This window comes from Musca domestica, unplaced genomic scaffold, assembly GCF_030504385.1.
Source record: "Musca domestica strain aabys unplaced genomic scaffold, Musca_domestica.polishedcontigs.V.1.1 11, whole genome shotgun sequence".
Lineage (NCBI taxonomy): Eukaryota > Metazoa > Arthropoda > Insecta > Diptera > Muscidae > Musca > Musca domestica.
In genome coordinates, this window is record NW_026712133.1 from 12,853,593 (window position 1) to 12,866,089 (window position 12,497).

Consider the following 12,497-nt stretch of genomic DNA (forward strand, 5'->3'; position numbering starts at 1 on the left):
TGGTAAATATTGCCATCGTTCTTCACTAATAAGCAAACGTTGTTTTTATAAAAATTTCTTGCAAATTTCAATTTTTTTTGAATTTCAAAATTGTCCCAGTGTCAGCCTTAGCTTTTTCTGGTCGAGAATATCCGGATTAAGCAAATAAATGCCGATATTAAAGGTAATCCGAATAAATATTTGAATGTAAACGAGCTATTAGGCCGATTGTTTCGCTCTTATAGAGCCCTTAGTTATTGTTTTTAATTTTACTTACACGCCGACATTCAACCGCCCCTGCTTTCAACCCGGCATTTTTTTGTTTTTTTTTTGTGCTCCGTGAATTGTCTCGTTCAGTGGGACAGTTGGATACTCAAACATGTCTAATGACAAACGCACCGTTTATGTCGGTTCCCTGGCTGATGAAGTCAACGAGAAGCTTTTAAATGATGCCTTTATACCATTTGGAGACATTGCTGATATACAAATGCCAGTCGACTACGAGACACAAAAACACAGAGGATTTGCATTTATTGAATATGAATCCCCCGAAGATGCATCTGCTGCAATAGATAATATGGTATGTTGGATATGACATCGTTTTATAGGAAGTGATGTAAACATGGTTTTCGTACTTACATGATTTAGAATGATGCTGAACTCTGTGGACGAACAATACGGGTTAATTTGGCTAAACCAGTACGCATCAAAGAAGGTAGCTTCAAACCAGTTTGGGCCGATGATGACTGGCTTCAGAAACATGCTGGAGCAACATTAGCGGAGAAAAATGAGTCAGACGCAGCTAATGGACAGGCACCCACAGACGAGCCGGAAACGCCTTCAAGTGGTCCAGCGGTAATAGAGAAAAGTGAAAAAAGGAATCCACAGGTGTATTTTGATATAAGAATAGGAGGTAATGACGTGGGTCGCATTGTAATGCTACTAAGAGCTGATGTAGTTCCCAAAACTGCTGAAAATTTCCGAGCACTTTGTACAAATGAACATGGATTTGGATACAAAGGCAGTACCTTTCATCGCGTTATACCGGAATTTGTAAGTGAATTTTTTATTTCAGAGTACATACGATATTGATGGAGATGATTCGAATACATTAATTTTAGATGTGTCAAGGCGGAGATTTTACAAACAATAATGGAACTGGTGGTAAATCGATATATGGAAAAAAGTTTGCTGATGAAAATTTCAATTTGAAGCATAATGGATTTGGGACATTATCCATGGCAAATTCTGGTCCAAACACAAACGGTTCGCAATTCTTCATATGTACAACAAAGTAAGTGACCAAACATTTTGATCGAAAATGTTGTAAACAAACAATATAATCGCATTTTTGTCATATTTTTCCTGGGGGCAAGACTGTGTGTAGAATATGTAATAATTTGCTTTTCAACATATTACAAATTTTAACAAAAGCCTTAATCTTTCACTACAAAATATAATTTCGTGTTATCTATTTTCTTTTTTCAGAACGGATTGGCTGGATAATAAACATGTGGTATTCGGTCATGTAATAAGTGGAGCAGATGTGGTACGGAAGATAGAAAAAGTCGGTTCAAAAACTGGCGCTACCGCCAGCAAAGTTGTCATATATGCTTGTGGAGAATTAAAATAATCAATAAAGAAGTATATTTAGGGGCATATTGAACATTTTATAAACATTTTATGTGAAAAAATCATATGTTAAGGTCTAAAAGAAGAATTAAAGTGCTACGCACAACCAAATAAAATACTTGTTGCTGTTACAGGAAAAATTAAGGAAACAATTGTTGACATGATACCATGGTATAATTATTACGAGAAGCAGCAATCTCCAACTATTTTGACTCGGTAGTAACACTAGTGTTAAATTCGGTATGACGTTTTATAATTTAAATTCATTTCATGATATACAGTATGTATACATTTTTTATATAAAATTGCACTGCTGTTCAACGTGAGCATTTTATTGTTTTTGCCTAAAGGTGAGAATACATAAAACTGGCTTAAATGTGGGAATGCATAAAGTGCATATTTGGCTGGCTTCGTATAGGAACAAAGGAGTTTTAGGTTGACTTAGTTCGGAAATGGTCCTAGACTCCTTTGTTCATTTCCAAGGAAGCCAGCCGATGACTTAAGCCAGCCAAATATGCGCTTTATGTATTTCTACACTAAAGCTGGAAATACATAAAGAGCATATTTGGATGATTTAAGTCGTCGGTTGGCTTCTTCGTAGATGAACAAAGGAGGTTTAGGTTGACTTAGTTCGATTTTGGCCCTAGACTCCTTTGTTCATTTCCGAAGAAGCCAGCCGATGACTTAAGCCAGTCAGAAAAGCCCTTTATGTGCTTCCACCTTAAGTCAATCAAATAAGCGCTTTATGTATTCCCATCTTAAGGCTGGAAATAAATAAAGCGCATATTTGGCTGGCTTAAGTCATCGGTTGGCTTCTTCGTAGAGGAACAAAAAAGTTTTAGGTTGACTTAGTTCGATTTTGGTCCTACGCTCCTTTGTTCTTTTCTGATGAAGCCAGCCAAAAAAGGGATTTATGCTTGGTACAATAGAAAGGTAAGGTAGCTACCAGCTAATTACATTTTTTGAAGTGTGCCCGACTCCTGTATGTATGTATTTATTGTTTTGAAAAATAAAAACAAAATATTTTCAAATTTAATGATTGGAAGAAACGTACATTGCGGGACGAGCATTCAAGCTATTCGCCAGTTTTGCCATGGATTTGAAAGATCAAACTGTTTAGGTCATATTTTTGAAAGTAAATCCAGATATTTAAGTCATTTATTGAGCTATTTTTTTTTTCAATTCCAAAAGTGGTTTCACTGTTAATTTTTCTATTAACTGTTTCGATGCGTCTTCTTATATTCTTCTACAATGGCTACAGCAATCTTCTTAAAATGGCGCTGAGTGGTGCACATTTCTGCTTGTTTTAGCTACATGCATATTGTAAATTTGACATTTAGAATTATTAATTCTAAGTTATCGTCTTCAATACTCATTTTTAAATTTTGGCGTCCTTTTCAGTAAGGTTTCACCAGTCCGATTTAGACAGTTTACTTTTGGAATTTTGACATTTTATCGCATTTCTGCTAATTTTCCGTTCCCTTATTTTTTGAGCACACCTAAATGAGAATGAAATTTCGAACTGTTCTCTTTTCTGCTAGTTTTACTACTAAAAAAGTACTGGAACACAGCTAATGTGTTAGTAAAATGGCAGAAGAATACAGGTAGATGCATCAACGCTTGGGAACATTGATATGTCAAAAATTTAAATGTCTTTTCAAATATAAGTAGATTTTTATGTGTTTTATTATACGATGTCATTCGGAGGTTATAATTATTCGAGTTTTTCAACAATTTTTACAAATTTTAAATAATTTTTCATTCAACATTATTATTTCCAAAATTGGTTTGACAGTTCATTGTCCCAGCAGCAGTCTCGATGCGTCTACCTATATTCTTCTACCATGGTTAGTAACAACAATCGTTGGAGGTAATTAGTCTTGTGTAAAAGCAATCTGAGAAATAAACAAATCAAACTAAAACTGTATTGCTCATGGTAATAATTTGGAACATACTCTTACCAATATGTATAAACACTTATTTTTCAACACAAAGTATCTGCATATTTACTTTTTCGCTACAGTAATTTTGGATTCTCTTTTGATTGCATGGTAAAATTAAGAAGTTAAAGTCGTTCCAAAGAAGCGTATCCCTCTCTACATTTTATTTAATTTACCTTTTCAACTTTCACTGCATAGAAAACAGGTTCCCATCTGTGATATGTACACATACAATGAATTCATACATATACATTTTTACAATGAGATGTTGTTAAATTAACAATTTTGAAAAAATGGTAACAAACTTTTCCTTCCTAGGTTCAAATATTGACAAATAAATCTTTGTAAATTTATAGAAATAGATGTAAGTCAATCAAAAAAGCGTTTTATATAATCTCACCTTAACTTCGTTTGTAAGTATTTGTATTTTTATTATAGTGGATGAGATGTTTTCCTTTAAAAATAAAATATATAAGAAATTAATAATCTAAATAATGCGTTTTATTGAAGCACGTTTGGCGTATATGAGGCTTTCATAAAATTCTGGATCTTCTTGAATTTATAAATATATATTTTGACAGTGAGATGCTGTCAAAAAAATAATTTTGAAAAAATTGTAAACATATGTTTTTTTGATTTTACTTTCTTGATTCAACCATGAAGTCTGTCCCTTTCTTAATCTGGAACGAATTTCAATATGTTTGGTGAGTACGTTGGTAGCACTGCCAATAGTATTTTTCAAAACACTTCCTAAAAATCTTGACAAATAAACATTAATGGCTGCCAATCTCAACGAAGCAGTGGGATTTTTTCCAATTTTTCATTTTCGCTCCAATTTGCAAACTTTGACAAATTAAGATTAAAGTAAACAAAACAGTGTATAAAGTGCAAGTTTCTTAAGGGAAACGAATACCGAATATAGGCATTATGTGGCCGCAAGCACTACAAATGACCAGAGACGAATGTCGAGGCATTTTACGGAGACTTGGTAGGTTGTCGTTCGTGTGCTGTACACTGCATGAGAAAAAGTGGTACTGTAACAAAAATAAGTGAACTGCCATCAACGATAACTTTGGAAGAAATGTGGTTATGGAATAAAACATTGCAGTCTGGCCTTCTGTCCATTCAAACACAAATAATGTTGCTCATTTTTCATCTATTTTAGAGCTGGAATCGTATTCTCAAGTAATAAGTGTGTTTCGCGCTCAAGGAGGTCTGAGTGAAGCCAAGGCTAAATTGTTAGAGGAATTGCGTGGTATATTTCACATATCAACAGAGCGACACCGAGCAGAAGCCAGACGTGTTGCCAATGATGAACAATTGGCTACAATTGCTGAAGCGTAAGTCCAGTGCATGAAATATTTTCTTGTAGACTATTCTTAAGAAATGTTGGTGGATCTGTTTGTTTTAACAGCATATCTGGCCCAAACACTTGGCAAGAATGGTCGCGTGAAGGTAGACGTCCTTATCCGATGTTGCCACGTGTGGCTCCCCAAACAGCCTTAGCCTTAATAGCCAATAATGTAGCGGAGGAAACTGCTAGTGAAAACCAAAAGCTACCGTATCCCGCTGAAACTGGCGAGGCCATCAAGGAGGAACAGCAACACATAGAGAAGCAAAGACCAACAGAGACAGTGGAACGTAATAACTACATAGTAACCAGTGATCCGGTGAGTACTTCGATATATATGAACCTTTCATATTGGTTACCCACTCACCGATGTTATATAAGTCTTTTTAAGAAATAATTTAGATGGATTTTGGGCAATTCACCAAACTTTTTCATTCTGTTATGTTTTATTCCGAGCAATGCATGTATTGGAATATTTGTTAGGAAATGTTGATGTACATTAGCGAAAGCAATTGTATTTTGCTTATGCGATAATCATTCACAATAGATTGGTGTTTACCAATCTAAGACAGGGTTGTATTTGTGTACTTGGAAAGTAGTTAACGGGTAAGTACGAGAGTTGCCAGATTTTGTGAATGGAATCGAGGGAGAAAAATATTTTGGGTAAAAATGGGTACATATTGCATTGTTGCTATTTTTTTATTGCAACTCATAAAACTGAAAACTTATTTAACATATTTCTTATACACACAATACGAAATAAATAAATGGTACAATTAATATATGGTCAAATTCGGTACATTAGAGATTTTTTAAATATATCTCTTCAGTGGCATGTTTAGAAATTGGGCTATTTTCCCTACGATTCCAAATATCAGGGTTGCAAACCACTTCTCGATTTGAGTTGGTTCGGTTCATTGGCTCTCACTACCTTTGTCACATGGTTTTATTTTTGAAATGGTTTTTTGGCGACCTGTTTTTTGTTCGATTCAGCGTTATTTGTAAACTTATGCATACCCAGTTCCGACACACAATTTTTTTTATTTATATTTATTATTAAATTAGCCGTTATGGCGTCATCTCCAAGCAATTCCACAACCACAACAATTCATATTAAAAATTACACTTACTGATTAAACTCAAATAAAAGAATTTGAATTAATAAATTGTCTGTGACAAAATATATTTATATACACTGGGTTACATGTGATTGTACTGGGTTATCTTCCTAATCCTACCATTTAAATTGTTGTGTACAAAATACAATATCTAGAAAATACTGTTTGTTACAGCTGTTTGCAAACGGAGAGAAAAGGATAACGTTTTCAAAATCATTTTAAAAATGTAGAAATAAAACTTAAATTAAATTTAGTAAGGTTTTAGCTGGATCCTCTATAACATGCGAATTCCGTGGTATTTGTCCTACATTTACGTCCTTTTCGTGCTAATGGAAACTCAAAGCTATATTTGAACACTAATATTCTTGTATATGTAATTTCGCTGGTTAATGAATTTCAGCATTAAAAATATTCGCAATTTGGTTTAGTGCATTTCATTCGTTTACTGTTATCCGATAACTTTACAAAGTTATAGAAATATTCCGATTGTTCAAGATTTGAAACCTGTAGAGCGACTATAAAATCAGTAAAAAATAAGTTAATTTTGGGATGATCCCTAAAAATTATATCATACTCTGAACTTGAACCCAGTGCAAAATATGAAGCTCGTATATGATGATAATACATGCTGGGTCTATGTTCAATATTTCTAGGAGTTGAAAATTTTCGGCAAATCGAATTTATAACAGAGTGTTGTAGGTTAAAAATTTCAATGTTGCGCACAAAAATGGTTATGTGTTCCTAACTACATAAAGTTTCCCTCCTTGCCTGCTTTTAGAATGTTGACACCCGCGTCTAAATAGTCTCATTTTATGCTCTGCTATTTGTTCAGGTTTGTTCTTTGGTCTATCGATGTTTAATGTATACCGGATTGTTTCCTAAAGACCTGTCTTTGATTTTCTTCTTTTTCACTTCTTTCAAAATGTAATTCATTCAGTATGCCTATGTCAGCTATGCCTAATTTTTGTTCTTCCACCAACCCCAGCACCCAATAACGTGTCTTGTTTTGCTCTCTAAATTTCAGTTTAAAATACCACAAATACCATCCGGTACCGGCAAGAAGAATTTAAAACGCAATATTAATGATCAAAATCAGAATATTAGTGGTTCTGGTTCGGGTAAAAAACGAGCTATAAGTGAAAATTCTCCACAGAAGAATCATCAGCATTCGGCGAATCGACAACTATATCCACATATTACAGCGAATTCGCCTCAAGTGAATAACAACGTTACGACATCCACCAGCCATGAACAGAAGACGAAACAACAGCAACAAGCTGCTGCCGCAGCTGCTGCTCAACAACAACATTTACAAAAGCAACGTTATTTCCATCATCAACAACAATTGACCAAACAGAAAATGGCTAAGAAGGCAGCTGCTGCTGCGGCCAATAGTAATGCAAACAAGAGGCAAGCAACGCCTGCAAAAAGTGGTCGAAGAGCTCAACAGAAGCTATTTTTGGAACAGCAACAACAGCAATTGACCCTTAAACAAATGGGCGAACAGCAACCACAGAATTTAGCACTTAGCGGATCAATGCACATCGATCTGACATCGTCCTCATCACCACAACCAATTGCCGTGAATTCTGTATTGACCCAACAACAAAACGATCTACAGTTTCTGACATATGCTACCCAGAATGTGCCACCACAACAGATTCTAATGGATGAACAACAATCTGCTGCTCAAACTCAAATACATGTATTGCCTGCGACTGTGACGAATCAGCCACCATCTGTGGCGCCTTTAATATCATCAACGCCATCGTTAATGCCGCCATCAACCCCTACCCCACAAATTGCAGCTTCCAAGCGTGATGTCTCGAAAAATCATAATAAATTACACCACCTGCAACAGCAACAGCAGACTCAGCATCATGTTCCCATTTCCTTCCCCTCCGGTACGCCTTCTGTTATATCCTCGCATGACATGCAAAGCAGTATAAGTACGATATTAACCTCCCAATCGCCTGCGATTAAGCCATCTACGGAAAAATCTTTGATCTCTACCACGCCAGTGCAAAAGTATATTGTGGAAGAACGTCAGCCGGGTGTAAGTACAGCTCCCGGCACTATTGTTAGTCTGCAAAATTCTCAAAATCCAACAGCGATAAATGCTTCGGGTTCCACGCATATAATACAGGTATCGAGCGCCAGCGGCCAGACCTCCCAAATAATGGCATTGCCACAATTTTCTGCAGCAGCTACAAAATTACGGGCGGTGAATACTACGCTTATAGCTCCGGGAGCAAAAATTTCGCCCACAACCAATAAGAAAATCACAACCATAACGTCTCCGCTGTCACCAATCAATGCAGGGGCGTTGCATGAGCTGGCGAATGTGGCCAGTACCCAGAGTCAGGTTTTACACATCGTCGAAACCTCGCAAGGTGGCAGCTCTACGAATTCCACGAATAGTACATCGTTTGCTACGTCGCTGCAGACGCCACCTGCTGTTATTCAAATACAGAGTAATACAACTGGTGTCGGTGCTGTCTCTTCCTCTCCCGATAATGCTGCCGCTGTTCCCGCACCAGCGGCCACGTCACAGAGTAAGGTATTGACAACAACAATTCTACCTTTGGTTTTATCCGGTGGCTCTGGTAACATTGTTAGCAGCTCCGGTAGTTCTCCATCCATAAGTAATGCGCCGATCATAATCGGCGGATCAACGTGTTCAACACCCGGTAGCGTTGTGACGACATCGGTCACAACAACAACTGCAACTACCACATTTATTAAGAATCTTCCCTCGACAGTAGTGTTAAATACCAACACAAACAGCTTGACGCCAGTTACCGTTACGGGCACTATATTCTCCACGCTGGGCGCCGGAGCTACAGTGTTCCGTAAACCCCCAAATTTGTTGAAAACATCTGTTGCCACCGTCACGTCCACCTCCAAAAGTACAACTGCAGTTTCCGGTGCTCCTCATATTATTAGCAATGTAAAGCTAACTCCTATGAATGTAAGCACAACGAACGCCGTTGTGACACCACTTTGCTCAGCAAATTCAACGTTTAAGAATGTTTTGCCTACCACATCGGGTATGATGAGAACGAGTGTCAAGATTTGTCAATCACCCAATGGAAAAGTGGTCATACAACCTGCAAGTTTAATGGATGGCTCAAAAGTGAAGATGAATACTTCCGCCCTGTCACACAAGATACTGACAAATGCTGGTGCCGGCAATTCAGCAACGGGTACCTCGGTTTCCAGTGGAACGGGAACGGGTCAGCGCATTGCCATACAAAAAGTACAAATTATTCCGGCGCCACTGGGATCACCAGCTGGAACAACCCATATTCAGGGCGGCACAAACGCTTTGGGAACTAAGACCACAACGCTGACGGGTAAAAGCAATATGATCTTTATGCCTTCATCAGCAACTACGAATGTCGTCCGACCAGTAACACTATCCAAAATGGGCAATAACATATTGTTAAAATCGTCCGCAAGTGCCCAACTGGTCAGTTCTCCAGACGGAAATAATGCAGCGAAAACAAATATAGTTGTTTTGGGACCATCCTCCATACAGACACAAAATGCCAATTCTAGCACATCAACATCCGCTCTTAAAGAAAGCCTCACTCAGAATAAAATTGAAATGAGCAGCAGCACTTCATCGTTTATGAACGAAGATGCGCCGTTGGATATATTAAATATGCCTATAGTGATGGATCCAGGTGTAGGTGTAGCTACGGGTGAGGGTGGAGATACTGTAACAGTATTATCCGCAGGAAATATAATAGATAGCAATTCAACAAACACATCCACAACTCCAATTATAGTTGAGCAGGGTAGCTCCCAACACCTGCCATTGTCAACGTCCACCCAACAAACGGTTATTTTGGGTGCAACCGACTGGGAAATGGAATTAGACCAGGCAATAACAACGGCGGCAAATAACAATAACGCCACCGTGCAGTACCAAAAATCCGGCACAACAACTAAACAGAAAAGAACCATATCAACATCATCGACTTCGAACGCCTCCTCAGCGCTCTGTGTGGCATCAGCAAATAAGGCAAAACGTCTAAACAGTGAATTGATTTCCATTGAATTGAAATCGAGTAGGAACCTCTCATCTGGACATGTGAAAGCGTTAGCTAACAACGCCAACAACATTATTGTTGTTGATAGCTTTGATGATGTCATTGTGGAAGAACACGAAGATGATTTGACTTCGTCCTGCTCTACAACCGTGGAACAAGCGGCCAACGCTTCTGAATCCGTAGCATCTGGGACCAACGAAGACGACCAACCAAAAATCTTAGATATGCAAATTTATCAACATCATGACGGTCGTGTTGATGGTGTTAAGTCACAAATATCCATTGTTGCCGAAAATGTAGGTGAACAACAGCAGCAGGGTTCGACGAATGTGTCTCCCATTCAGTCGGAGAGTAGACAGAGACAAGTGCAAACGAATTTCACGGCATCACAACAGCCGGAACGACAACGTCAACAGCAAATGGAATGTGAAGTAGATGCTGGATTTGACGAAACAATAGGTAAGTGTGATGTTGAACTACTTGGAAATAAATATAACATTAATTTTGATTCTTTTAAAGTTTCAGAAATCGATGAAAACACCGCAATAGAATACATTGAAGAAGATGGGGCTGTTACTTCGTCGACACTGGCCACATCTTCGTCAACATCGTCTACGTTGCCAAAAGTGACAACAACCTATGAATCCACACAATCTATAGCAAAGGAACCATCAACCGAATCAGTAACTTTAGCCAAAGCTCTTAGTTGTAGTGGTGTTAGTAGCACCACAAACCCCAAATCATCCTCCCTAAAGACCAGCAATATTGGAATAAATGCATCTGTCACCACCACCTCGGTCCACAAAACCAATAAAGAGCTAAACATTACAACTGAAACAGTGTTAAATAACTCAACAAACCCCCAAATTCAGCAGCTACAGCAAGATACACAAGCCAACAACAGTGGTAGTACACAGGTTGAACCTTAAAAATGTTTTGCGATAATTTTTCTCTAATATTAAGCTATAATCTTAAGGTTTGTTTTGTTTTTGTTTTCATTTGTACAACTATTCGCAAACGCATCAAGCATTTTTCATAATGTATAACATTTTTTACATTTACGACAACACACACACACATACTCGTTTAAAACATTTGTTACATAGTTTCTCATCAATTCATTGATATTGTAATGCAGCAACATAACGCACATTAGCTAACATTCATTACGATATCCATACAAACATACCACGCGATCACTTTGTTGCATATGCACTTTTATCAACCCGCTCTGCTCATCATGGCAAAAGTTTATTTTATTATTTCTTTACAACCACCCACCTAATCCTCCACTCATCTAATGTTATGATTTGAAAATTAATTGCTTCATTTCGTTTTTTTTAATTCTAATTTAGATTAGTTTTATGAAATTTTAAAACTTTACAAAAGTTTGTATATATTATAACAGTTTTATATAAGATTGTAAATTTTAATTAAAATTTGTTTTCGTTTTTCATTTTAATATTAAATTCACTCACCTATTGCCGTCGTGTCATCCTTATTTGATGGGGATGGCAGTGCATATTGTGAATGAATTAAGAATTTAATTAAATATATCTTTATTTTTTTTCTTAATATGAATCTTAAGAGAAGCAACATCATAAAAAATGTGAATCAAAGCGAGATTATAGGATAGCTGAATAATACAAATTTTACATAGATACATACATAAATATGTATTTCTTATTTCCCCCGCCCTTTTTTATTGTAAGTATGTATAGAGGAAACAACAACCTAGCTACACAAACATAACATTAAATGGTTTGTATAAAACAAGAAATAAATAAATAAAAAAACCACAATCTTCTTTAAGTTAGTAGTAAATTCTTTAGCATATAACACTGTTGGTTGGCATTACTATTATAATTATTATCATCTTTTATTATATATAAAAAAGAACAAACAAAAAAGAAACGTAATATAAATTAAATTTATATAAAAAATTGCAATTTTTGTTTTCTTGGATTTTTCAATAAATAAAATATCTTTGAAGTTGAATAAAAAAAACAAGGCAATATTTTCTTTCTTTAGCATATAGGTCTTTTGGGTCAAATTGTAAATTTTGAAAAATTTTATGAAATTTCAATAATAACCAAGAAATATAATTTCAGCCAGTAAGTCCATCTTATGACTAAGTATCCTGTCAAAATACATAATTGTGATTTGAAATTCACAGAAATTACAGTCTTCCTGTCCGACCTTATATGGTCGGTGATGATAGGAGGGTTCGTTTACTCGATAATATGTACAATTGTTTACTGGAAGCTGTTTGAGTTACTAAAAGTTAGCACATTCTTACTGGGAAATTTTCCCCAGTAACATCAGCTGTTCAGTAATCAGTTATTTTGTAAACAAACAAATTCAACCAATCTTTTTTTGAAGAAAAACGTTATGCAAAAATGTAAGTAAAGATGAAAAA

At 36.4% G+C, this 12,497-nt stretch overlaps 2 protein-coding genes across 2 annotated transcripts; both read left to right on the forward strand.

Moving 5' to 3' along the window:
- Positions 1-238: 238 nt before the first annotated feature.
- Positions 239-1,775, forward strand: LOC101900241 (peptidyl-prolyl cis-trans isomerase E). The gene is made up of 4 exons (XM_005175841.4): positions 239-559; positions 628-1,032; positions 1,101-1,273; positions 1,468-1,775. Exons 1-4 carry the CDS (start codon positions 359-361, stop codon positions 1,610-1,612), a joined length of 924 nt encoding a protein of 307 aa, XP_005175898.1. The 5' UTR covers positions 239-358; the 3' UTR covers positions 1,613-1,775.
- A 2,536-nt stretch (positions 1,776-4,311) lies between these two features.
- Positions 4,312-11,890, forward strand: LOC101887316 (uncharacterized). Its single transcript, XM_011295778.3, has 5 exons — positions 4,312-4,539; positions 4,717-4,891; positions 4,966-5,221; positions 7,045-10,537; positions 10,598-11,890. Exons 1-5 carry the CDS (start codon positions 4,479-4,481, stop codon positions 11,005-11,007), a joined length of 4,395 nt encoding a protein of 1,464 aa, XP_011294080.1. The 5' UTR covers positions 4,312-4,478; the 3' UTR covers positions 11,008-11,890.
- Positions 11,891-12,497: the final 607 nt, after the last annotated feature.